We start from the raw sequence: 27,626 nt of genomic DNA, 5'->3' as shown, positions 1-27,626 counted from the left end.
AGGGGCTACTGCCCTTTGTGATGTCATGAAGGGAACATCTCCAAACGGCCTGTTTGAGCACACATTTTCTGATAAGTAGAGCAGACAACAGACAGAAAACTGACTTTTGTCATCATTTGGGGAACTATAAACACATATTAGTGTTTGACAAACATGGTGAAGAGGATTCAGCAGAACACGTGACCTTTAAGCTGAAAATAAGAGGCCCATTAAAACTCCTTGATTGTCAAAAAGCCGGAGATAAACATCTAAAATAAGCTTGAACAGAAAACATGGCACTTCTTCAACAACCCAAACATCCACAAAAAGCAAACTATAAAGGCTATTATTGCACAGTAACCCAAAAAAATTGCATATTTTTCATGAAAGTAAAATAATGGGCGTTGACGCCACGCCACAGTTCATGCACAAAAAAACAATCAGCTACGCTACTATACAGAGAAATCAAGAAGAACTCAAAAAAGAAGGAAAGCCAGTGTCGAATATCAAATTCCAGAAAGGTGGTTTTGCACAGTGAGCGCCAGAGATTCAAAGAAAGAATCCTCAATTAAAGAGGATTAAGAATTGATTGTTTTCTCGAAATTGATTGTCATCTCTCGGGAAACAGAAATGTTCACAAATTAAGCATGAAAAGAAAAATACACCTAAATATTTATTTTTAAAAAAGATTTTAAAAAAGTGTGGTCCGTATTCTGGTTTTAAAGCTGAAATGTCATCTCTCTTGGACCGTGCACTCTTACATTAATCAATCTTCTTCTTTCGTCGTGAGTCTGTAACTCACGCTTGTTTGTGTTGTTTTTAACACTGGTTTCGTTACGCAGCTGCGTAATAAGAACATACCTCCATCTCTGCAGGTTTTGAGTTTCAGCAGGACAAACTGGGTTGGACCCTTTTTTTTTTTTTTTTTAAATATCTGACGACTCCATTTTTTGAAGTAAGTTAAACTCTGGAGTTGATGAATCTGTCTTAAATCTGAGTAAATGCGAGGAAACATCGTCTACCAGCTACGTGAATAAGCTGCCTACTGGTTGTTCTAGTGTTTTATCAGCCATTTTTATGACCCTTGTTGTACAATGAGGACTAAACAAAAACTACTGTTTCATCAGAGAGTATGGCTTTGTTTCCACACGCTGCTCCAAGCACATGCAACTACTCTACACGCTAACTACAAACATGAGGCTCGACAGACACCGACAGGAAGCACTTCGTCTTTCCTTTTTAAAGCCCATTTCCTGCTGGTGTCACGGGGAATTTTGAGTCTTGAGTCCCTGCTGAAGTCGGCTTCTGATTCAGAACTTCTGATTGAAGAGTTGAAACGCATATTTTCCTCTTATGTTGCACAACGGCGACAAAAGATCATGTTCATAAGCAGGAAATAGACGGGGGGGGGGGGGGGGGGGGGTTATCGACTCAAATCAGCGTTACATTAAATAATGTAAAAGTGGACATGGGGACTTATAGCTGTGAGGTCGCTCCACATGTGCGGAGGCTGAAGTCCTCAGAGCGTGCAGGCCCAGGTTCAAGTCCAGCAGTCGATGCAGTAACAGACGGGTGATGTCACTCAGGCCTTGTGCATTCATATTGACAGTCTATGATCCAAATCTTTGTGTTGGAAAAAAAGTGGGGAAATGAGAAACTCTGAATAATAAGCCAAGTTCAGCCGAAAAAACCTGTCAGCTGACGTCCTCTCCTCACAGCACCTGCACACACATTCAGTCACTCTCAGCGACCTGCAGAAATCTGACAACACAAACTTTCCTCGACACTCAACTGAAACGTTCCTCCAGCCAATAAGAGAGCTGGAGCTTCACAGCGTGTCTCTATATGAACTTTTAGATTATGAGGAGGAACTTGGGGCTGGTTGCACTACAGGACGGCTGCCTGCAGGGGGCGCTCGTGGTGGCGAGCTGCTCCCTGGACAGCAGAGGAGGAGGAGGAGTTGGTGGAGGACATCCGAGGCCTCACGACACCCCAACCAGGAGAGAAGGCGAGCTCACAGAAGCCTCCGGCGTTTTGGCCTGAAAACACAAACAATCGATGTTGGTCATGATTCACTTCAAGAACACTGAGTCATGGTTCACCGTACATCTGTTTTCATTCTGTTTTCTTCATCATATGTTGTTTTTAAACGTGCCGCCATGTTTAAATGGGTCGTCTCCCAATTGGAAGGTCGGGGGTTCAATCCCCAGCTCTTGCAGTACGATGTGTCCGTGGGCAAGAATTGCTCTGGCTGCGTGTGAAAGGATGAGTTCGTCATGATGGACTCCTCCCACAGCAGCCTCTACCTATCAGTGTGTGAGTGTGCTGGCGTGGCCTGTGCTGTGAAAGAGCTTTGAGTGGTCAGAAGACTGGAAAGGAACTCAAGTCCATTTCCCATTTAAATGTCTCAAGTTTTAAATGTCTCTCAAAGATTCTGGTATTCTTCTTTACTTTCTTCTTTTATGTTTCCTTCTCGTTCTTTTCCACTCAAACACCAGGACACATCCCTGCACGTGCAAACGCACTCTGCAATAAACTTGATTGTGATGTGATGCATGATTTAGTCGAGAGCAAACTCTGTGCCACACTCAGGAACACAGGAACAGACGGAGCGTGCACATCAGGCGTTTTAGATCATTAGTAACAGGAAAACGTTAGCTCCACTGGATAATGGTTTCTACATGGCGTTTGGAGTTACACACACACACACACTGCAGCCATGCTGAGACATCACACTGTCCCTCCGTCTCATTTCATCTCTTCACTTCTGACAGCTCACCTGCTGCATGCATCTGGAAGCACACATTTACATCAACTTTATTTCTGCTCATACAGAGGTGTGTCTTCCTCACTGATTAAATTCTCTGCACAGACGTGTCCTCATCTTTCACTGAGAACACGTAGAAACTAGTCGGACCTTCTTCTAGCTGGGATTAAAGATAGTCACGCGGGCTGAGAGCGGGACGTGAGCGTTATTAAGAGGGTCAAACAAACACAAAGCAGCTTCATGACGTTATGACGAGTGCACAGCATAGCAAGAGGACTGTACCTTTGCTGAGCCAGGGGTGTGAGAGAGAGGAGGAGGAGGAGGAGGAGGAGGAGGAGGAGGAGGAGGGGGGTGGAAAGGAAGAGGGAGGAGAGAAAGAGGCGCGGTGCAGGGAGGAAATCCTCCGCTCGTTCTCCTGAGGAGACTCAGCAGGAGTCCAAGGGAAGAGACACAGCAGGAGAGACGTGAGAAGGTGTGTGGCGTTGTCTCCGCTCGTTAAGAAAACAAAGCAGGAGCCGAGATGGACACACCTGTCCTGCAGGCATCGAACGTGATCCGGCTGAACTCACCTGTAAGTTTGTCTTTGCTTTCCTCAACACGTCCCGCGTCCTCGACACTGTCAACAAACATCAAACAGGAGGTTTCAGATGAGCAGAGACAGTCTGTGTGTCCTCTGTGTGTCCTCTGTGTGTGACTGCCTTTCTTCACACTTAGCTTGTTTATCATTTATTTACGAGCTAAAGATGAAACGTCTTCAAATCGCAGACATCTGATAACAACAGACAGCTTTGCAGGAATAAAAAAAATCAACAGTAAAAACTGTCAGATAAAAGTCATGTGATCTTTTCATACTAAATGAATGCAGTGTTGTGGTTGTATAAGAGGAACAACAGGAGTGTCAGTGACTCACGTTGGCTGACTATAAAGTGCTCCATGCTATCTTTGGTGAGGTTGGAGCTCTTCACCATCTCCATGGCGTCCTTTAGAGCCTCCTCTTTCTCCGAGAGCCTCCGACGCAGAGAGGCGACCTCGTCCCTCAGAGACTGCTCCTTTAACACGTGCACAGACATACGGGGTAAATTCACCTCGTGCACAAAGCTGCAGAAAACATGCCACCAATATAATCCTCAAATGTCCCTCTGTTTAATGACGTTAACAAAGAAGTCCTGATGCCTCCATCACAGATAACAGCAGATAAATAGAATAAAGAGGCTGTTTGCTGACGTCACACAACAAAGTCAGATGTCAGCGTTCGTCTGTTGTCTGACCTGTTTGGTTTCACTTTTGTCGGGCAGAGCCGCTCTCCAGAACATCCGGAGCAGAGAGTCCGACTCCTCCAGGATCTGCTGCAGGGTTTTAGCGTCAGACAGCAGCTTCCTGACCGAAGCTGAATCTGAAAGCTGAGAGACACAAGAGACGAGGAACACCGGAGTCAGACACCTGACTTTGTTAACGCGAGCGCAGGGTCGGCGTGTTTCACAGCAGCGCAGCGCGTCGCTCACCTGACGGAGCCTGAACTCCTGCGCCGCGCTCAGAGAGCTGAGGCCGACCTCCATCTGTCGGAGGAGAGCGCCTCCCTCCACGATCTGCTGCTGCAGAGCCGTGAAGTCGTCGATGTGGCCCACTGCGTGTCGGCCATGACGGTTGGCGAAGGAGCCGTCTGGGGCCTGACCCTGCAGGGACGAGGCTGCAGGGAGGGGACGCAAACAAGTAGAGTTGAATAAAAATGAAGCGACCATGAGGTAAAGGAAGGCGAGACTTTTTGTCATGAATCTTCTCACCCCGGTGGTCTGCTTCAGCTTCTTCTTCGTGTTTCTGAGCCGGATGCAGAGGAGAAGACGGACTGACGAGTCCAGTGTCTCTCACAGGCGGCGACGGGACGTTATCTGTGAAAGGACAAAAAAAAAAAAAATCTGAGCTGCAGGAATCCTCCTCTCTGAACGACATCTTTCACAGTCTTTGTTTTTCACTCTGACCGCTGAAGAGTTTCCTCCTGGATCGAGGCAGCACGTCGCTCTGTCGGCTCAGCTGCTGCTCCAGCTGACTGTGCAGCTCTTTGGGGTCAAACGCCGCACCGCCGTGTCCCAGATGGGCGCCGTCATCGGCTTTACCTGAACAAACACAGACACAATCAAAATCCACCCAGTCGCCTTGTTTTAACAAACACACTCCTGGCAGAACATCTTCCTGAGACTCCACTTTCATATATATCTACAGGAAACGATTCAACAGACTGCAGATGTAACCAAGCAGCTCGTACCTGTGTGTGTGTTTGCAGGGACGCCACACACTCTGTGGTACACCTGCAGCTCACACTGAAGACCGTGGACCAAACTGCGGCTCTCAGAAAGCTGCTGCTGGAGGACGCTCACCTCATGCTGGAGTCTGAAGACCAGGACGCATAAAGATGAGCATTATTTACCATTTAACGTTATTCTTAGGATCCTGAACCTCACACACACACACACACACACACACACACACACACACACACACACACACACACACACACACACACACAAACACACACACCTGTTGACGGCCTCCTGGTTCCGCAGTCTGTCCTGTTTCAGCTGTGAAATCTCTCGAGCTTGGGCTTCATCCTCACTTTGCTGCTTCCTGATTTGCTCCGCCCACCTTACAGCCTCTAGCTCCGCCTCCTTTAATCTGGCCCGGTCCAGGAGTGACGCCTCCCTCAGCTGCTCCACCTCCTTACTGCCCTCTGCAGGAGGACACATGACAGTACAGGGATGAGCGAAATATCCCAAACGGAAACTTGAAGCAGGAAATGTGCTGAACACAACTTGTTTTGGTATTGAACGTGTTTTCTGACCTCTGGTGACTTGTTTGAGCTGGTTCTGCAGACTGACGTTCTCCTCCTTCAGGAGTCTGATCTCACTGGAGAGCTGACTGACCGAGTCCAGACCCTGGATGTAGATGTTGGTTGGAGCACCTGGACAGAAAACATGGAAGCAAATAGTTCAATCTTCAAAGGAGCAGCATGTAGCTCCGCCCCCTAGTGTTTAAAACATGAACTGCAGTCTAAACTCTAATCATCACAGAGAGCTGGCTCCGCCCCCTCCTCTCACACAGCTCTGCATGTGGTGGACACTGTAGCGTCAGTGTTTAGCCAGCTCTGCATGTGGTGGACACTGTAGCTTCAGTGTTTAGCCAGCTCTGCATGTGGTGGACACTGTAGCTTCAGTGTTTAGCCAGCTCTGCATGTGGTGGACACTGTAGCTTCAGTGTTTAGCCAGCTCAGCATGTGGTGGACACTGTAGCTTCAGTGTTTAGCCAGCTCTGCATGTGGTGGACACTGTAGCTTCAGTGTTTAGCCAGCTCTGCATGTGGTGGACACTGTAGCTTCAGTGTTTAGCCAGCTCTGCATGTGGTGGACACTGTAGCTTCAGTGTTTAGCCAGCTCTGCATGTGGTGGACACTGTAGCTTCAGTGTTTAGCCAGCTCTGCATGTAGAGACACTGTAGCTTCAGTGTTTAGCCAGCTCTGCATGGGTCTGTAAAGCTTTCTGCGTTCTAACCTCTCTCCATGTTTCAAAAGCATCTCCAACATTGATCCTAGTTTGAGCAGCTTTCTGCTGCTGGAGCTGTGTGTGTGTGTGTGTGTGTGTGTGTGTGTGTGTGTGTGTGTGTGTGTTACCTTTCTCTGTAGCGGTGCGTGCCAGTTTCTCCTCCAGCTGCTGTCGGAGGCGGTCGTTGGTCTGGATGGAGTCCTCCAGTCTCTGTCTCAGACTCCTGATCTCCCTCAGGTGCTCCTTCATCAGGTCAGCACCTACAAAACATCAGAATCCAAACTCAGCACGCTCACTTTGTCAGACGTTTAGAATGACTCCATGTAGCAGTGGCTTGTTTGAGCACTGTCACAACGTGGACCGTACTCGAGTATACACAAGTCAGACCACCTCTTCAAGTGAGCTGAGACATCGTACCTGAGTATGGTAGGTTGTGTCGAGTCACAGACTCCTCCTCCTGCTAAATGCTTCTCCAACTTTAACCTTTTATTTGATATATGTGCAGCTCACACACAGTGAGTGTGTGTGTGTGTGTGTGTGTGTGTGTGTGTGTGTGTGTGTGTGTGTGTGTGTTTCTCCGAGTGCGTCAGTCAACCAGGTGCTGCCTCGGATTGATCGGTGTAACTGGAATTGCTGCCTCCTGATTGGATCAAGTCTGACATCGCAGCTGCTGCAGTTTGTTAAGTGTGTGAATCCACCCTCTGTGTGTGTGTGTGTGTGTGTGTGTGTGTGTGTGTGTGTGTGTGTGTGTGTGTGTGTGTGTGTGTGTGTGTAACCCAGGGAGAGATACGGGGCTCACCTGTGTTACTGGTGCCTGACTGGTAACCAGACGACCCTGAAGACAGGTCAGCTCCCAGTCTGACTGGTCTGGGTCCATAGGCCATATCCCACAATGCACTGCTCTCCAGCAGACTGGCCCCGGCTTTCATGGCCATGCTTGCGTCCAGGCTGCTGCTGCTGAAGGGAGACGGCTGGTATCCGTGAAAGGAGAGCGGGAGGAAGGAGGAGGAGTCGGCCTGCTGGTGAGCGAACGGGAAACCCTGAAGAGGTTTGGACTGAGGGGTCGAAAACCCTGAAGAGGAGAAAACAACATCAGGTGAGAATGTGAGAAAGTAGAAGCAGAGGCACGACCCACTGATGACTGCTTTAAAAAGAGAGAGAGAGAGAGAGAGAGAGAGAGAGAGTGTTAGTGAGCCGGCAGCAAAGAAGAGTGAAGTGTCATTAGTGTTTAAAGATCTCTGCAAATCCTTCATAAGCTGCATGCTCGGGCTTCATTAAGCATCAAATGAGGAGCCCATGTTTAATGAGAGAGAGAGAGAGAGAGAGAGAGAGAGAGAGAGAGAGAGAGAGAGAGAGAGAGAGAGAGAGAGAGAGAGAGAGAGAGAGAGAGAGAGCAGCGTGGGAAAGATAAAGCTAAAGAGCAGAAGAAGAAAAAAGAGGAAATTAAAGGAAAAGGTGGAAGAGGAGATGATGTTTCACTCTGTGTGCGTTCACATGCAGCAGCTTTAACATCCAGATCCTCATACTGCAACTTAAACCTGCACTCCTCCTAATGACCAGCAGGGGGCAGGAGTGTGTCCATGCACACTCACACTCATGTCGACTGTGACAATAAAAGGTCATCCAGATGTTTTAGAAGCTAAATCTTCTGATCCTCGCTCATTACAGACTCAAAAAGAAGAAGTCCAAAATATAAACTTCAAGAGTGCAGCTGTTCATGTTCATGTTCAAATACAGCAAATATTCAGAGAGTCAACAAGTTCGACAATATTTGCCTGCACTTTTTGCAGGACTCACTCCTCTCCTGAGCACCTGCAGAAAATGTGCAAGATTGAAAACTACAAGCAGCCTGCTGCAAAAAGCCCAAACAGCTGATTGTAGGATGAAGCCCCGCCCTCTAAGCTAAACATTGTCTAGGATTTGGGGGCGGCCAATTCTACTGATTTATCTTTTTGTTGCATGACGGGTCAATTGAGCAATTTGAATTCTCACACAGCTCCTTTAAGTGAGTCTGTAGTCACACACACACTCATGCATGCTCAGTCTGACGCACTCTCTGTGTCTCCCAGCTGCCTTTGTAACATCTGCAGCTCCTGATGCACCTCGGCCAGGGAGAAACCTGCTCCCCTGCTGCCTGGGTACGAGCTCCGAGGATGGAGGGGCAAAGGGGCCCTCTGAGTGTAGGAGGAGGAGAGGGGAGGCTGAAAGGTGAAGGCTGGAGCTGGGAGGAGACGAGGAGATGAAAGAATAAAAGGAGAGAATCAGGTGAGGAGAAGGACAGCAGGACTGCACGGAGCAGCGGCTCACATTCCTACCTGTGTCACTCTGCATGTCTGCAGCTGTGAACGGAGAGTTGGGGCATTGCATGCTGGGAAAGCTGAGGCAGGACGGGGATCTGTGGGATGAGGTGATGGATGGAGGGACAGACGGGTGACGGGACGTGGAGCCGCTGTGAGAGAGGAGATCTGGAAATGAACAGAGTGTGCTTTAAAGAGAGGACGAGACGGAGGGGACAGAGACCTGTGTGTGTGTGTGTGTGTGTGTGTGTGTGTGTGTGTGTGTGCGTGTAATGGATGTGTGGTCACATTTCCCAGCCTGTTTGCAGACTCTGCTGGTTTCACAGCTTTCTACTTATTAATTCCTTTTTGCTTCTCGACACTGCAGCAGATAATTTGTCTACTTCTGGAAAAGTGCAACTTCAGAAGAGCTCCTCCTTTTTAAGCAGTCTAAACACTGGCTCGCCCACTCAGTATTCTTGTGCAACATTTGGTCCAAGCCCAGCGAGAACAACTTCTAAAGACCTCTGATCACATCTCTAAACACCACATGGTCTGCGCTCAAAGACGAGTGGACGCATGAGTCAGTCTTTCTGATATTTAACTGATTCCAAGAAGAGCCGCAGGGGGGCGAATGATGACGAGCCAATCAGTCCCAATCAGCCAGAGAGCTGATACACGGCCTCAAGAAACCTGCCTATTCAGGTAAATATGCTGAGCCTTTGTGATTGGCTGTGGAGAAAGAGAGTCGGCTAAAATGGCGGCCTGATGCAGACAGAACACGAGGAACAGATCGATGTTGAATATGACTCTAAAGCATCAGTGATTCTTCAGGGCACTCTTTACACACACACACACACACACACACACACAAGCACACACACACACACACACACACACACACACACACACACACACACACACACAGTGTCTGACTCAGGCTGACGTGTGTGTGTCCTGCTCTCACCCGCGCTCAGTCTGGTAGACGACGAGGACGTCTGCGCTTCCTTCTGACCGAGCTCGCTGGCAGCGTCCACTTCGGAGCAGAGCTCCAGGTCCTCGTTGGCCGAGCCGTGCTCATCGGACACGTAGGAGATGCGATCCGATTGGTCGGTGGTGTCTGAGAGGGCGTGGCCGCTGCAGGGCGTGTCAGAGCGATGAGGATGATGGTGGGTGTGATGCTGGTTCAGTTTGGCGCGGAGAGACTCGATGACTTTGTCTTTCTGCTGCAGCTCCTTACTCAGCCTGTACACACACACACACACACACACACACACACACACACACACACACACACACACACATTATTATGTGTATTTTATTGAATATGCAACCTTCAACAAATCTGTTGGTCATCCTGCACAAAGTCTTTGAGATCATAAATCCAGAGAGAGGCTGCAGTGCGTCGCTGCCTAATCTGCCTTGTGACTGAGGGATAAGCAGCATTAATGAGCAGTGATGTCCCAGGTGTGTGAGTCACCTGCCCGCTGATCTCAACTGTCGCACAGAGGCTTTCACATGACTGCATTGTGATGCTTCGAGGGAAGCCTCTTAGCGGCACATGACGCGTGACACCGCGTCCCATCGCTCAGGTTACACAGCACGCAGACGAAGACAAACGTGCGTAAGAAGAAGACAGGAAGTTAGCATGCAGGCAGCGTGTTGGTGCACTCATTCTGCAGTGGAGGTCATTCATCCAAATCAATGACAGGCTGATACACTCATGCATTAAACACACACACACACACACACACACACACACACACACACACATTCACAGTCAGTCGATGATCAGACACCAGAACACTGCCGTAAAAACAAATCCTGCTCACTGATTGGTCGAGTTAAACTATCACATCCCCAGAATATTTTTTTGGTTAATTTGGACGTCACGCTCGACGAGCTAAGACTGACCTCACGTCTCCATGGTAACCATCGTTTAGCTAAATCTGAAGTAAATGTGAGCCGCCGCCGCCGCAGCAGAGCGTGTCACATGTCCGAGTGGAGCCGACGTGTGCTGAACCTGGTGCTGCGATCCGTCCAACCCGAAAGAGCACAGGATCAAGATTGGCACATTATCAGGCACCAGAGGGTCCCAGAGTCCTCTCATACTGGTCCTTCATGGGGGCCCTTAAAGGGTCCTAAACCTACCAGGCCTTCTTAGAAACTGGGCTCATCTAACCTGCAGAGTCGAGTCTCATGCTACCAGATCATCTCATTCTGACTGATTTCAGGGGAATTTTCTCCTCCTCAGTTCTACATGTGTTGGCACAGAGAATGTGGATCTGAAGTGCTCTATGACCACGACCTTCTCGGTGGTTTGTTTTTGGGTCTTACTTGTCGAGTTGTGTGAGCAGCGCCCTCCTCTCTCTGTCCGTGATCTTCTTGAGGAGCAGCAGCTCTCTCTCCTGAGCCTTCCACTCCCACAGGGTGAAGGAGAACAGCGAGTCTCGGTACAGCGGGCTGCTTTTTGACAGCATGGCCTTCCACAGAGGAGCCATCTGCCCCCCTTCAGCCCCCCTCTGCTTCCCCAGCCGACGGCCCTCTGCCCGGGCTACTGACGGACCATCCCTCCCCGTCTCCTCTCTTTAAGCTCCCTTGTCGTTTAGATCTCTTCCTCTCGCTGTTTTTCCCCCCAGCTGTGTCACCGGAGGGAGCCGAACGTGGCTCATTGGCGTCGCTGCAGAGTTCGCGACCCCGGGCTGCGTGTGACAGCAGGTACAGCGTGAGCTCAGGATAAAAGGATGGAGGGATGACTGAACGTGTAGCAGAGCAGGTGAAAAGCAGAGTAAATCCTCAGATTAGGCTGGGGCTTCCCAGAGAGATGGATTCTGGTGACTCCCTTTACCCCCACACACACACACACACACACACACACACACGCACTCTGGGAGCGTTTGGCAAAGAAACCAGAAGCGGAGGTCGCCAAAGCTGCACGGAGAGTGTGAACGCTGAAGCCAGGAATCCAATAAATAGTGGAGCAGAATTAACAGATTTGTGCATCAACAAGCTGACGTCCAAATGTTTCAGATCCAAAGCAAAGCTGATCAGTCGGACGGTTTGGTGACAGGAACAGCTGCCAGCACAGATTAAGAAAGTGAAGCTCCATTATAAACACAATGTAAAGCTTGTATCTGCTCGTACAGCTCGTGATCAGCTGACTCTTCGCTCAGATAGACCCTCTTCTTTTTGCTTCTTGAATAGTGCTGTTAAGGGGAAGCCTCTCATCCTATCCCACCAGCAGCAGCAGCATCAGGAGGAGGAGGAGGAGGAGGAGGAGGAGCCCCGAGGAGAGATGTAGTGATGACAGAGCAACACGCAGAGGGAGGAGAGGGGTGTGCGTTTAAACGGATGTCCGCGTCCTGAGGGCTCGTGTGTTCACGCTGCACTGCCCACCACAGAAAGACAGCGAAGCAGAAGCTGAATGGATGATCGTCCACAAAGCGGCTCGGCCTCTCTTCTTCTTCTTCTTGTTTGTGTTTTTCCTTTTTCTCTTTTCAGAACAAATCCTTGCATGAAAGCGCTCCTCTCTGCGGCTCTCGTGTCGTGATCCACGTCACGAAGAAATGTAGAAACTTAACCGTCAGCTGGAGTTTTACGCTCGGGAGTAAAAACCTGCATCATCCATCAGTCCAACATTTAAAAAGATCCCGTTTGTGATGCTTCAAATCCCTCCGAGTGCTGCAGGATCTAACTCATCATGTGCTGCTCCTGAAGCACTAAAGCAAAGTGATGCTCTCTCTGTCCTGCTCCGTCCCTCTGCGGCTTCCCCGCACGTTTTCCCTCCCTCCCTCCCTCTCCCTCGCCCTCTCCCTCTCTCTCTCTCCCTCTGCGTTTAGCTGCTCCTGACCTATTTCCCTCCCCAGTGGAGGTTTTAATAACTTAACCTGATTAGAAGCCATGTCAACATGCGCAGGGCCCAACGCAGCGAGCAGAAGCCTCAGCGGCACGGCGCCATCGCTGCCATCAAATTTGATATAAGAACGTAAACACAGTGAGTGAGTAAGAAGAGATCTAAAACGGCCCGATCACAACTGTGTGTTCAGGTGAAATGTAAAAGTGTGTGTGCCTCACTCCACAGGACCCTCACCCTAATCCCAGGAGCCACAGGTCGGACTCGAGCGGGCTACCGACGCCCCCCTGAAAGAAGAACTTTTCAGCCTCAGTGGATTTTAAGATCAATTTAGCCAAAGTTACGACTTTGCCTTCCTTTGCTCACGCAGCAGAGTCGACTGTAAAGAAAGATAAATATGCTGAGCCATTCAAACAGGCCGTTTAGAGATTTCCCTTCATGACATCACAAAGGGCAGTAGCCCCTCCCCCAGGTGGGTGACACTCTGAGTCTGCCTTCTCACCGTAAACAATAGGACATGGAGCGAGGCGATGTGAGGACAGATCATTATCGTCTGCTCGTTAAAACCCACAATATGTCAGACTGGCCCGGCGTGAATTCAGCCGATGCATAGGTTAATGCACAGGCTGACCCCCCCCCCCCCCACACACACACACACACACACACACACACACACACACACACACACACACACACACACACACACACACACACACACACACACACACACACACACACACACACACACACACACACACACACACACACACACACACACACAGTATGTACACTCTTGCAGCATCAGAGGGACACTTTCAATAAGACCACCACAGAACACATACTCACTAATTCTCCCTCACATCTGGTTGGCCATCTGTGCTGCAAGGACATGATGTGAGATCACTGCAGGCTCGCTCTCTCTCTCTCTCTCTCTCTCTCTCTCTCTCTCTCTCCCTCTCTCTCTCTCTCTCGGAGGGGACACTCTAATTAATCACTGAGCGTAGTTTGTTTACTCGAGTGTGACCCAAACTCGCTGTTTTCTACCCAAGAACAGGATGTGTGCAGAGAGACAAACACGTTTAACTCACAGCGTGCTCGCGAGCGATTCTTCCTAAACGTATAGATGTGAAGTTTATAGATTGTAAACGCTGGAAGCCCTCTGCGATCCGCGTGCAGCCGTGTGACGCCTCTCTCAGGTATGAGGATGGCAGAGCCGAGTTATGAAACAGATGTGGGCGCCGTGTTACACGTGACTGAACATCCAGGACATCCAGCACAGAAAGGGACAGGACAGCGTTTGACATGTTCAGACCAGCAGGCGTATAAATGATGGAGCAGCCGAGAAGCTGTTTGAAAGCAGGTTTGGACACCGTGGATCTTCTACCCTCCTGAGGAGACTTCCTCTGACCCCCCTCCACTACAAGGAGAGCTCCTGCTGCTTCAGACTTTACACACAGAGGATTTCTGCTTCTGCTCCAGCGCTGTCCAAGAAGCTGTGACTCTGAGATGTGTGTGTGTGTGTGTGTGTGTGTGTGTGTGTGTGTGTGTGTTCGTCCTCTTCCTCTCTCTCTGCTTATCTGGCCGACGGAGCGGGCAGCGAAGGTCCTCGCTCGGTCCCTGCAGCAGACGTTAATGAGTGCTATGTTTGGGATAAATGGGTGCTGGTGGAGGGTGCTCACGCCCTGCAGGGAGTGTGTGTGTGTGTGTGTGTGTGTGTGTGTGTGTGACGTCACAGGGCTCAGCGGGGGTTTTGTAAGCAGTGACGTCAGAGCAGCGTCTCCCGACTTAACGAGCAGCTGAAGGGCTCGAGTGACGTGGAGCCGGCTGAGGGCGAGCGAGCGAGCGAGTGAGGAAGTAAGAGCCGACGTGAAAGAAAACCAATGTGACACGAGGCATGAAGAGCACGGAGGGCAGGAATGTCCTCGTGTTTCCTCACAGGTGACCGCCGCCTCTGGAGTCAGTCTGAGTTATGAGATATTGATGAGTCACATCCTTATATAATAATACTACCAATAAATCTATGAGGACATTCAAAGAGCTGTTGTCTGTGTCCCCCCCCCCCCCCCCCCCATTTATTAACCAATTATCTCCATAATTATAATTACACTGTGAGGTCATCGCTGGTTATCGAGTGAACATCTGATTATTCAGCCCCGAGGACTGATCCTCCACCGAGCGCCACACGCCAATACTTTCCTGGTACAGATCCAGCCGGCCGCTACACTGCACACAGAGACAGTGACATAACACACACATGTACACACGTACACACACACACACACACACACACACACACACACACACACCATGCAGTCGGAGAGAGGGCGGAGCACTGACCGGATGGCGAGCAGCTCTGTCTTCTCGTCTGGATCTTCAGCGTGATCTCCTGGAGGAAAGACACGACAGAGAATCAGCCTGGTGATGAAAGGTGTCACTTCCAGGCCACCGTATCTGGCGTTACTCACGTCCGCTGATCTTGGCGCTGACTCTCTGTGCGAGCGCCCCGCTCTGAGCCAGCTGCTCCCTGAAGCTCTGGCCCATGTAGTAGTCGATGTCGTTGGCCCTCAGCAGCTCCTCGAAGGCCTTGGTGGTGTCGCCCAGGTGCTGGGTGAGGATGCTGCACACGCCGCGCCCCTCCCTCAGACGCTGCCGGAGGTGAGACAGCTCTCTGGCCTGAGTCTGGATCAGAGTGTCGAATTTACTGCAGAGAGAGAAAAACACGGAAATTAGTCAAAAGTGAAAATCTGTTTAATAAAACTTTACTGTCCAAGTTAGTCAAAGGAAAGATCTTTGGACTTTCTCTCACCCGGGCCACGTTGCAGATTTTGTGTCCTCGCTGACCGACTTCTTTCCGTCTTTCCTCAGCTGATCCTCCAGAGCGTCCACTCGGGACGCCAGCTCCTCCAGGCCTTTGTCAGGGCGGGGGTGACGCGGAGAAGCCAGAGGACCTCCGTCAGACGACTGCCAGCCCTCGTCCTCCTCCGCCCCGCTCTGAGAGGACGACGCCTGGAAGGACCAGTTGACTTTCCTTGGAGTGGAGGGTCCACAGTCGCTGGAAGTGGAGAGGGAGCGGAGCCGGCTCTGCAGCCCGCGGATCACCGCCTGAGAGCGGGACAGTTGGGAGCGAAGGTCCTCCACCAGGCGCTGCAGCGACGACGTGTCCTCCACCGAGCCGGAGCTCTGGGTGGTGGTTTTAGTGAAGGTGGAGCCGCTGCTGCTGCTCGTCGGCCACCACTGAGAGCCGCAGTCAAGAGACGTGCACATCTCCAGGTCGTCGAACTCTGACGTGGAGCAAACAACAAACTCACTTAAAACTACGCCTACACTCTCAGCCAATCTGTTCCTGAAACAGGAAAACAGTGAAATCAAATGTGTGGATGTTTGTCTCCTTTGGGCTTCCGTAGTTTAATGTTTGAAATGTTTGAGTTCAAAGAAAAAGAGCATCAAAAACAGCTCGCTATCTGATGAATATATTTTGAGATTATGAAGACTGCCTGATGATGCTGATGATTGTTAGAGCTGCCCTCTGCCTCCCTCTAGTGTCTGTTTGAAGCTACTACAACCACAGAGCAGATCCGTCTCTATTTTCTCTTCATTGAGTGCGTGTTAGACAGTCGACAGGTGAGCGGGCCGTACCTGGGCTGCTGGTGTCCTCCCTCTCCGCCTCGTTCTCACTGCGGCCGCAGGTCTCGTAGCCCAGATCCTGCAGGTCCACCTGGACCTGTTTGCTGTCCTGCTGCACCGCTGTCTCTGCTGCAGAGACACAGGAGAAGACGTTTTAAGATGAAGGACTTCTTTCTTTCCCGGAGCTCGTGTTGATAACTTGAACTCACTGAGCAGCTCTCTGTAGTCTTTGAGCTGCTCGGCCTGAGCCTGCACCGTGGCTTCAGACACCATCAGCCGCTCACGCAGATCTTTGCTCTTCTGCTGAAGACGAACCGTCTTCTCACACGTCCCCGAGGACTGAGCCGCAGAGAGTTCGCTGTCTGCGCCATCCTGGAACAAACACACGAACAATAAAGGTGCATTCATTGCCTTGTGTTTTTGTGTCCTCGCAGAATGAGGAGTCCTCCTCCGTACCTGTGAGGAGGTGTTGAGCAGCTGCAGAGACGCCGGCCTGTTGTTGACGCTCTGATCCTGCTGTGACAGAGACACCTCGGTGTCCCAGGCGTCCCAGATCCCAGAGCTCTCCTCCTCTTCGTCCTCCTCCACCCCCTCTATGGTCACATCCAGCTCCTCCTCCTCCTCCTCCTCCACCTCCTCCTCTGCCTCCTCTTCGCCTTCCAGCGCCTTCTGCTCATGACTCTGGTTCTCGTCTGGCTGCAGGTGACGCTTTAACTCTTCATTCTCCGTTCGCAGGCTGAAGAGAGCTTTCCTTCAAAACACACAGAGAGACGTCGAGTGCTGGAAACATTCACTCGTTTTTTCACAAATAAAAATCGGTGACTTTTCTCTGAGAGAATAAAACAGAGAAAAGTGAAGCTGCTCCATTTGTCCCTTCTGGGCCTCCGTACATGTGTGACTGTGTCTGCAGAGACTCTGACTTTACTGTTCTGATTTGTTCTGGTTGACTCTGGATGTTTCTGGGCGTGGAGCTGATGTGTTTGCTCCAGCCAATGAGAGCGCAGCAGGTGAGTTTAGGAGAGGATGCAAAACATTTCAAACCGGTGAATATCGGGGATGCAGACGAGGAAATAATAATCACAGTGACACAGAACGTTAGCGGATAAAACTGGATATAAAGCGAGGGTGAAGTTTGTGTCGTCTTTTACTCGTGGACGTGGAGTTGATCTACTTCCTGTTGGACAGGAAGGTGACAAACACCAGCGGTTACTTTGTGCTAGCGTGCTGAATTATCAGCTTTTCCATCATTATGAATGTAATATAGTCAGGTAGCGTGCAGTGAGTGTGCGCTCCATGAGTCCAGGAGGAGGAGCCTAACGATTTCTTTAAGGTTTAAAAGGTTCTGACAGAATATTAAGTGTGTTCATGCATTAAATAAAACAGTAAAGAAAGATCGTGTGTGTTGAAGCAGACCGTCTCAGCTTGGTGGGATTTGTGCGCAGTAAGAAACTCGCTCTGCGTAATCCTCTCTGTAATCATCTTACCTCATCTGAGAGAGCGACGAGAAGCCGGCCTTCTCCAGCTGAGCCTTCAGCTCTCCCAGCTCTCTCTCCACCGCCCGCTTCTGCTCCACCAGCTGCTTGACCTCCAGCAGACCTTGACCTTCAAACAACAGGTCGGTGGATGGAGACTTTCCACAGGCCTGTTTGGACACACAGTCAGAGGGATGAGACGCACAACAACATGTCACCGGGAGCAGCCTGCACTTTGTTTACATGAGAAAACAAGCTTTGAGATCTCGAGACTTTCAACTGCCTCTGGTCACTTCCTGTCAGAATCTCTGCTTACTTCCTGTCAGAATCTCTGGTCACTTCCTGTCAGAATCTCTGCTCACTTCCTGTCAGAATCTCTGGTCACTTCCTGTCAGAATCTCTGCTTACTTCCTGTCAGAATCTCTGGTCACTTCCTGTCAGAATCTCTGCTCACTTCCTGTCAGGATCTCTGCTCACTTCCTGTCAGAATCTCTGCTCACTTCCTGTCAGAATCTCTGCTCACTTCCTGTCAGGATCTCTGCTCACTTCCTGTCAGAATCTCTGCTCACTTCCTGTCAGCCCCTGTGTGTCTGATCAGACACTTCCTGTCGTCGTTTCCTCCTCTCACTTTAAACAAACAGGTATTGATAGAAACTTGGCGTTGCAATACAAACCGTGTTCTGGAGTTTGGACTCGTCTTCATCGACGCTCTCCGTGTACTCGCTGTTCAAATCCTCGTCAGCCTCGTCTTCGTCCTCTGAGCTCAGCTCTGCAGGGCGGAGGAGAAAAGAGTTTGATCAAGCGTCACGATAACTTCTTTAACATCGATCTTAAATCTTCACCGTCACGTTTTTTACAGTGTGCAATTCAGCAACTGTTCCTCTGGGGGTCAACACACACACACACACACACACACACACACACACACACACACACACACACACACACACACACACACACACACACACACACATACACACACACACACACACACACACACACACTTATGCAGGAGTGGCCTGAAGTGATATCTGCACTCTTATTTTTTAAGGACACATAAAGACGATGAATGTCCAAAGTCTCAGTTCAGTACTTAATATAAGAGCATGCAAACTCCAGTACAGTCTAACTTGCATGATCTGGTCCCAGTACATTACCAGTAAGACCAGTAAGACAGAGTGTGTTGTCCTCTGCAAGTGTCTCATAAAAAACACATGTGCAAAGTTTTTGTTTACATTTAAAACAAATAAAAATAAATATGCTTCACTGATAAAAAACTACCAGCAGCCTTCTGCAAAAATAAAACCTCATTTCACTAAGTCCCGCCTCTGACAGGACAAATAGCCAATCACAGTTTAGGAATCCTGGGTTGTGTGTGAGGCTGTTAGAAGTGTAGTAAACATGCTTCTGATTCTTAAAACAGTTTCTCCTGATCAGTCAGCACTAATAAAAAATAAGCAAACTGGGACGCTCGAGTCACATTTTGGGTCTTAATTAAATCCAAATGTTGAAGCCACTGAAAAGGGCCCGAGGATTATGGGTAATCTAGTCATGGGTGGAAAGTAAATCCTGGATTTGACTTTCTCTGAATGTTGAGGATTAGATTCATTAACAGCTTCAGCCGGTAAGGTGACATCATCATGCTGTTCCTCAAATTCCTTTTTGTGTGATTTTTACTTGTGCAGTAGCACAGTTTGTAGATCTGTTGTCATGACAACGCCAATGTCAGTCGTGTCATCAGATCTTTGTGTATTTAAAGGTCACATGTTCTTTAATATCCTCTAACATGTGTCTCCATGTGTCTGTCTTCAAACCCCCCAATGATGAGAAAAGTCCATCCTCCCTGTCTCCTGCCTGCTCCACTTTCAGAAAAGCTGAGTGATTTTCCCTTCATGACATCACAAAGGGCAGTAGCCCCTCCCCCAGGTGGGTGACCCTCCCACAGCTAGGTGTTTGTTCTGCCCTCTGAGTCTGCCTTCTCACCGTAAACAATAGGACATGGAGCCAGAAAGCAGCGAGTACACCCGAGCCCTTCCAGAGAGGGGGCGTGGCCAGACACAGCTCATTTACATATTTAAAGCTACAGACACAGAAACAGCCTGTTCTGAGCAGGGCTGAAATAGAGGGGTTTATAGACATGATCAAATACAGGATCAGAGTGGATTTACAACAACACACTTCACACACATGATGAAGAGGAGCGAGGACACTGATTTCACCTGAAGACGAGGAGATCATGTGATCTTTAAATAATTTCTTGTTTGTTTTTGTTACTCTGAGACGTTTTGTAATGTGCGGTCGATGAATGTGATTGGGAATCAGGATTTATCCATTTATTTTCCCATTGATTTATTGCTGCTGTTTTAAACTGAGAACAAAGGGGGAACTCTGAATCTGAAAATGTTGCTTCACTTGATGTGTGCATAAACAGCTTTCTTAAAGAGACAGTACGCCTGCTGTACGATCACATAAAAGGTTAGCTCACGGTTTGTCTCAGGTTTAACAGCTACTGGGGCATTAAATGATGTTGACTACATATTCTCTGTTCATTATAGTGAACAATGAGGAGGGGAGGTGTGGAGCTGGACTCAGTGCTTCAGTTACTGTCTTTGTTTTTTGGAGTCTTCATGTGTTTAGAGGAGAAACGTCCTCAAACAGGGAGGAGATTACAAACCAGGAAATCCTCCTGAAACCATGACGGCGTGATGGAAAGGTTTATTGATGACAAGGGGTCAAATCAGTTTTAAAAAGACCTCTTTACCTGAGCGCACACACACACACACACACACACACACACACACACACACACACACACACACACACACACACACACACACACACACACACACACACACACACACACACACACACACACACACACACACACACACACACACACACACACACACACACACACGTTCATACTCACTGTGCAGCAGGTCACGATCGTACTCGTTCATTTTGAACCACAGAGAAGATTCTCTCACAGTTGTTGAATTGCACACAGTCTCAAAAGCATCTTACAATCATTTTCATATTTTCAAACAAAGAAAAGCGTCCAGAGACGGGCGGATTCAAGCTGCTGCACATGCAAAAGGCTCATCCACATATTAGAACCAAATACACAAACATGAAACAGAGTGAATGATTCCTTCAAGTTAAAAAAAGTGCTGAATTAATTCATTAATTGCACTGAAAAAAAAAAAAATCACACCAATATTGTTTCAGGTTTTTCTGCACGGTTAAAGGAAGAATGAGCGACATGATCCTCATCAATAATAATAATCCAGTCACTCTCTCTGTGTAAATGTGTCTGACTGTCTCCAGTGAGGGAGAAGCTGGAGTCCCGCTGGCTGTGTTGTTGTCAGAGCTGTGTTTACATGGAGACATGTAGTGGGTCAAAAAGTGGCACATTCTTCCTTCAATCAGGAGCAGAGTGGTCAGTGTGCATGTGCAGCATTCATGACATTGTAAAAAGCCTGTTATATAAAACAACATGAAAACACACACGAGACAGAGAGAGGTTGTCTTCGTCCAATCAGGTGAAATAAACCTCAGATGTTTTAGCAGGATAAAACTGAAGAAGACAATGAAATAAATAATCTACTTTTAGCATGCTAAAGATAGATGTCCGTCCTGGAGCCAAACTGGTTCCCACACATAAACCAGAGGAGCTCTCTGAAATCAGACGTCATGCAAACATCTCAAACAGCTGAGAATCACTCGTGTTCGCTCGTCACGATTCAACAAGTTCACAGTTAGTTTTCACACCCGACCACCTCTGCAAAGCGTGCCTCCCCCGGCCTCCTGCAGGAGTTACAGATACTGTCCCATGCTCCTCTGATGCCCACCTCCAAACTCAGGCTGCCTGCCGTTGGCTCGGTCCCGGCCCAGAACGGGGCCCCTGGCCGGGGCCGCCTCCCGCTGGAAGAGGCTCTCCCTCAGCTCCTGGACCTCCTGAGTCAACCGCTCCACTAGAGGGAGAGCCGAGGGGTCCACCATCTGCCTCTGGAGCTCCTGTACACACACACACACACACACATACACACACACACGTTTGTGTTATTGACTCTTTCCTTTGATGTGCACTAACTCTCCGACTCCTTCGGTGCGTCCCACGTTAGGTAAAACAGAGAGAGACTGTGAGTGTCCCTCTGACTGACCCTGATCAGCTCGTCCTTCTGCTGCAGCGTCCTGCTGAGTGACTCCACGCTGCTCCGCTCCCGGCTCTCCTTCTCCCTCCGTAGAGACAGACGTAGCTCCTCCTGCAGCGCCTGGATCTCCACCGCCGAGTCGGCTCCTGAGTCGCACCTCGATCCGACACCGGAGCTCAACTGTCTGCGGAGCTCCTGGAGCCTCGCCGTCTGCTCCGTCATCACCTCGTCGAGGCGGCGTGCAGACTCCTGCAGGGACACTCATGTCAGCTTTTCACACTTCATACTCCACCTCATGATTTCCACTGAGCTCCTGCTCTCTACCTGGATGTACTGGTCCCTGGAGCTGATGGTCTGGAGCAGATCCTGGACATGCTCCTGGTGGTCTTGCGCCTGCCTTGTGCGGTCGGCCAGCACTTCCTGGAAGAGGCGGTCCTTGAGCTGGAGGCGGGCCTTCAGCTCCTCCAGGACATCGCTGGGAGCTGATTGGATCTGAGCGAGCAGGGAGCAGCGAAGCTCCTGAAGAGAAGAAGAAACAAACATGAATCCCCCCGAAAGGAAACGTTGGTCTCTGACAGGTTGTTGTTGGCGTGCGGTGAGCACCTGAGCCTCCTGCGTGCGGATGTGCAGCGCCCCCTGCAGCTGGCTGATGATGGCGTCTCTCTCTCTCAGGGTGCGGCTCTGTCTCTCCACGCTCTCCTGCTGCTGACGCTGCACGTTCCTCCAGGCGTCACACACCTGCTCCAGCTCCAGAGCTTTACCTCGCAGCAGCACCTCCAGGCTCTGACACACACACACACACACAGATAGTGAGCAGTGTCGGAGTGTGTGTGAGAACACGTGTGACATCTGTGTGTGTGTGCGTGCTCTTACGCTGATGGTCTCCTCGTTGTTGGTGAGCACGCAGCGCTGCCTCTCCAGGTCTCTCTCCTTCTCTCTGAGCAGCAGCTGGAGACGACGAAGCTCCTCCTCCTTCTCCTCCACGCAGTGAAACTTCTCGTCCACGGCTCGCTGCCGATTGGACAAAAAACATCCATCAGTTTGTGTTTAATCTGCCGCCAATCAAAACGCTCAGAACTTTCTCATGAAGGTCCCAAAAGAATGACGTCTTTTGGTCTGAACCTACGTGCCACTGACTTGTGGTGTGTTTGCACGAAGACGCGTCTTCGTGTCATGTGACGCGTGTGATTTACCTCCAGAGCTCGGTCCCGCTCTTTGATTCGTTGACGGAGTTTCTGAAGCAGAGAGTCTCTCTTCTCCTTCGGATCCTCAAACAGCTCACAATCCTGAGGAGAGGACCAACAGTCAGCAGACAGACAGTGTGTGTGTGTGTGTGTGTGTGTGTGTGTGTGTGTGTGAGCTGACGTCCTGTCTAACAAAACAGGAAGTGGCAGTGAGTTCACTTCGTGACAGAAGAAGTAAAACCGTCCTCCCATGAAGTCCCCTCTAAATGAGTGGCAGTGTTTGGAGCCTCTAGTGGTCGGCAGAGGAACTTCAGCGTGTTGAACTTTGACATTAAGCTGTGCAGGTTTCTGTCCGGTATGTGCGGCATGCAGAGTATTTGCCTCCTTGTGATGTGACCCTTGTATAAACCCTGTGAGCGTGTGTGTGTGTGTGTGTGTGTGTGTGTGTGTGTGTGTGTGTGCTGATAAAAGCCTATTAAAGTGTTTATTTTTGAGCAGTTTGTAAGTTGGAGTGTGTGAGACCTCGATCAGCTGCTCTTTGCTCAGCAGAGACGTCTTCAGCTCTCGGATGGTCCTCTCTCTCTCCTCGTCCTCGCTCCGTCTCTCCTGCTCTCGCTCTCTCAGCTGCTCCTCTCTCTCCTGCAGGGCCGATCGAGCGTTCTCCAGAGCCAGCTGAAGGTCCTGAATACAACACACACACACACACACACATTACACACAAAAGACAGAGAAAATCCAAGACCTGATGCAAACAAGCACATCTTCCCTTCATGGGAAAAAAAACAAGCATGCTACTTGTCCAATAGATAAATCTGTTGCCTTCAGGCGCTCCTCAGAAATATCGTATTTACGAGTTACGAGTGCTGGGACGGCCCTCGAAAGTCGTTCTTCCGAGTGTTTGTGCTACGTGACGTGTCAGGGTCAACAACAGGAACATGTGTTTGTTTTTATTAAGACTGCTCATCTCCTCCTCCTCCTCACCTGGTTGTGTCTCTCAGTCTCCCTCCTGTGCTGCAGCGCCCCCTGCAGGTCCGTCTCCAGCCTCTGCAGGGCTCGGTTCAGGTCGTCCTGCATCCTGGCCGCCTGTCTCTGGCCGCGCTGGCCGGCCTGCAGCTCCAGCTGAGCCTGGAAGAGAGACGCCTGTAGAGCCAGCACCTCGCCATGACCACGGATACTCTCTGAACCCGAGACCTGCGGGGGGCCACACGTCAGCCACGGATGAAAACAGAAAAGAAAGAGGACATGAGATGCTGAGGTGGAGAAGTAGAACTCTGATCTCGCACGGTAGTGAAAGTGATTGTTTGTGTGAATGCATGGTTCAGTGTCCGGGCCGAGGACAAACCTGCAGCTGCTGCAGCTGGCTGCGGCTGGCGAGCTCTTTGAGAGAGCACAACATGGCGTTCTGTTCCTCGATGACACGGCACAGCTCTGCAGCCTGCACACACACACACACACACACACACACACACACACACAAACACTTTTTAAAGAGGAAACATGGCAGTGCTGTCGATCTGTGACAATCAGCTTTGCCGTTTGTCTGTCACCTGTGCATCTTTGGAGCTCGCCGTATCGCTCATGTTCTGGATGTTTCTCTCCTGTCTCTGCGCTTCCTCCTGGGCCGAACGAAGATCCAGCTCCATCTCAGCCAGACGCTTCTGCAGCCTCTACACACACACACACACACACACACTCAGATGAGTCAGACGTGTGTTAAAGCAGATTCAGACGGATGAAGTGCAGGAGGGGGGGGACCGGTTCTGGTACCTGGTTCCTGGTCTCGCTCTCTCTGATCTTGGCCTGCAGCGAGCCGACCTGCTGCTGGGCTTTCTGCAGCTCGCCCACACACTGACCTGCAGCGCTCTCATACTGACTGAGCTGGCCCTGCTGCTCATCAATCAGCCTCTGCAGGACACAGGAATCAAACGCAGGTCAACATGGATACAGCGAGAGAAGATCAACAGAGGGACGGTTATTATCGGCCGCTGACGGACACGATGGCGGCGTGCCGCCCGGCGCTGCAGCTGTGCTGGGAATGATTGAGAGAAAGTGGAAAGCCATGTCAGCTCACTGTCGGATGACTTCCTGGGGAAGCAACTGTTGCCACAGCAGCATGATGTTGACTTCCTGTTTTGATGTGTAGTGATGTGACGTCACACGACTCTATAAACAGCATGTGAAGCTTTTTCCTTTTTCTTCAGAGCCGATTCACAAACGTGTCAAACGAGTAAGTTAAATATATCAGAAACATTAAAAGCTTCTGAATGAAACTGTAAACACAGGTTGTTTTTCTTTGTTCAGAAAGGAGCTAACTTCCTGCTCTTGAAGGCACATCACTGACTTGTTCTCTTCCCTTTTCTAACGTCTGATTTGAATCGATGGATTTCCTTTAATTCCGTTCATATTTGGAATATTTTCTACCTGCTTCGCTGTTCTTAAAATCTAATCACACCTATTTGGGTTTTTTGAAGCAGGCTGTAAACATGTTCATGTCTGCTGTAAAAACAGGCTGTTTGAATGGGTGTGTATGTGACTTCCTGTGCTGCTGCAGCCAGCCTCTAGTGGACACTCCAGGTACTGCAGCCAGCCTCTAGTGGACACTCCAGGAACTGCAGGATTTTAACACTTCTGCTTTGGCTTCATGAGTTAAAATGAGTCCTGTATGTGGACATATTTGCCCTGATTGGCTGTGTGTGTGTGTGTGTGTGTGTGTGTGTGTGTGTGTGTGTGTGTGTGTGTGTGTGTCCTGACAGCTCGTTATACAACACGAACACAGCAGCATCACAGAGCGGCCTTGTCTCCTCTCTCTCATCGTTAGCATAACAAAAGACAGTTATGAAGCGTGTGAAGCCGGGGCAGACTGACTGACTGTGGGGGCTTGGAGACTGTTTCCACGGCAACGAAAGAGTTGCTAGGATACAGACGGAGGGGTTTAGAGTATTTGTGCTTAAGCACCCAAGAGGGTGATCAAGGCAGCGAGCGCGCTGGGCTTCATCAGCGGAGAGGAGAAGATGAGAGAGATTTGACCTGGTTCAGGTCGGACGGAGAATCAGCAGCTCCGCCTCCTTCCAACCATTTCTACATTTTACAAGTCTGTGCAGACGAGCGTCCTTCTTTAAAAGGTTTCTGTTATAAATCAGGTCTCGCTCGCTCACACACTCAGAGATGGTCACGCCTCTTTGTTAGACTTTAACGCCACAGGTCTGAAACCTGACACGTCCACCCTGTCTTTGGTAAATCTAAAAACAAACAAACTACTACATTTCCCATGATGCAACTAAATCTACACTGCCGGCCTCAGCTTCAGCGAGGTCGGGGTCGTCGTAGCTACCTGCTGGAAGCGAAACGGCCCACACTGAATGTAATCATCCATCCACTGCTCCTCCATCTCTGCCAGCTCCGCCTGCAGCTCATGCTGGGCACACGGGGTCACGACCTCTGGGGTCACCTGCAGGTGGGGGTAGAGGTCGCAGTCTGCCGCCCCTCCACAGGGCGACCTCGGCTGAAGGGGCAGCGACAGGCTCTGCTCCAGCTTGGCTTTGGTCAGCACCGGGAGCTTGCTGCCCCTTCGGGTCTTCACGGGCCGGTACTCGCAGCTCCTCAGGAGGTTCAGCGTCACCTCGAGCCCAGAGAGGGAGCTCTCACTGGGGGGAAGTTCCCACAGAGGCTCCCTCCTCACTGGAGCCTCCTCTGGCTCTTCTCTCTCTTTGTGGTTGGCGGGAGAGCAGCCCGCGTCCACGGTGGTTTCAAGAGATTCGACGGACAACGCCAGGCTGGGGCTCGTCCTGTCACACAAGGTCTTATCTGTGTCCGCTAAAGAGGACTCAAAGGCCACGGTGGTAGTCTCAGACCCTTCGGAGGTTCTAGCAGCATCCTCCTCCTCCGCTCCTTGATTGGACGGTGAGTAGCGTGTCGACGGGCCACAGGATGTGCTCCGACGCCCGATCTTACGAGGCACCTTACACACCGCCTCGTAGTCAGAATCAGCGACCCGCAGCGCCGCGCAGCCCTTACACCGCCTCGGCTTCAGTCCTGGCGACGCGTCCCCGGCGGGGCAGTGGAGGAGGTGGTGCTGGTGGGCGTTTTGTTCCGGGGGGGAGTCGTCCTTATCGGCCCAGGATTCATACACAGAGTAGGCCAGATCGTCCTGGATCATGTCAGAGTATCTCACATCCTGCAGGGTGGACAGATCGACCACGGGAGAGTCCTCCGCCATCGCCTCCGTCACTATGACCTCCATGACGGCCCCGGTTGGACCTGCACTCCCATCCTCTGCGTTGTTCTTCCGGAACAGTCCCCCGATACACTGCCTGAGCCGGTCCTTCTCCAGCAGCAGCTTGTGGAGGCGCTCCAGAGACAGCGCCTCCACGCGGGCGATGACCGTGTCGAAGCGGTACATCCGGTCCAGCATGAAGGTGCACTTGGAGCAGGCGAACTCGCCGCGCCCGTCCCGGGTCAGCTCGCGGCCCAGGGCGTGGGAGAGCAGCACCTGCAGGTTCACCTTGGCAGCCGGGTGAAAGATCCAACGACGCTGGTTGCCGCAGAGCTCGCGGGCGCAGATCCTGCACGACTCCTTCATCTTCACCGGGTCCAACATCGCCCCGGATGAAGTCAACTTTAAAATCTCAGCACGTCTTTTTTTGTCCCTCTAAGGCCACCGTCTTTTGTTGTCCTGTGTCAAATCCCCACCTGTTGTCATTTAAAGACACATACAGTATTTCTGTGTTTTTTAGACGAGTCCACAAGCTCGAGCTCAGTGACTCCAAAGACCCGGGTATTATTTGTTTT

At 50.4% G+C, this 27,626-nt stretch overlaps 2 protein-coding genes across 4 annotated transcripts in view; one reads left to right on the top strand and one right to left on the bottom strand.

The window, feature by feature from the left end:
• LOC306828523 (interferon-induced protein with tetratricopeptide repeats 1B-like) overlaps nt 1-27,626 on the top strand; it is a gene marked incomplete at its 5' end in the record, with an annotated part of 201,523 nt that overhangs the window by 11,508 nt on the left and 162,389 nt on the right. The window lies entirely within an intron of this gene.
• pde4dip (phosphodiesterase 4D interacting protein) lies at nt 1,403-27,626 on the bottom strand. Of its 3 annotated transcripts, XM_079351146.1 has the most exons (36): nt 26,170-27,626; nt 24,606-24,743; nt 24,386-24,505; nt 24,181-24,273; nt 23,820-24,029; nt 23,361-23,519; nt 22,848-22,940; nt 22,528-22,665; nt 22,258-22,437; nt 21,979-22,173; nt 21,664-21,903; nt 21,352-21,517; nt 18,175-18,269; nt 17,513-17,670; nt 16,485-16,779; nt 16,238-16,400; nt 16,041-16,157; nt 15,211-15,685; nt 14,870-15,105; nt 14,742-14,790; nt 9,519-9,796; nt 8,591-8,740; nt 8,329-8,496; nt 7,075-7,347; nt 6,404-6,535; nt 5,580-5,699; nt 5,279-5,468; nt 5,007-5,131; nt 4,723-4,857; nt 4,528-4,632; nt 4,249-4,433; nt 4,015-4,146; nt 3,657-3,795; nt 3,316-3,362; nt 3,029-3,161; nt 1,403-2,018 (listed from the first exon to the last, which is right to left on the bottom strand). In XM_079351146.1, the coding sequence occupies exons 1-36, from the start codon at nt 27,433-27,435 to the stop codon at nt 1,867-1,869; spliced, it is 7,050 nt and encodes a 2,349-aa protein (XP_079207272.1). In that variant the 5' UTR covers nt 27,436-27,626; the 3' UTR covers nt 1,403-1,866. The 3 variants fall into 3 exon arrangements, with proteins under 3 accessions (XP_079207272.1, XP_079207273.1, XP_079207274.1); XM_079351147.1 differs by lacking the exon at nt 3,029-3,161; XM_079351148.1 differs by lacking the exons at nt 8,329-8,496; nt 8,591-8,740.

This window comes from Symphodus melops (genome assembly GCF_947650265.1).
Source record: "Symphodus melops genome assembly, chromosome: 8".
NCBI lineage: Eukaryota > Metazoa > Chordata > Actinopteri > Labriformes > Labridae > Symphodus > Symphodus melops.
Note: the sequence above shows the minus strand (reverse complement) of the source record. Positions and strands in the feature narration are given on the sequence as shown.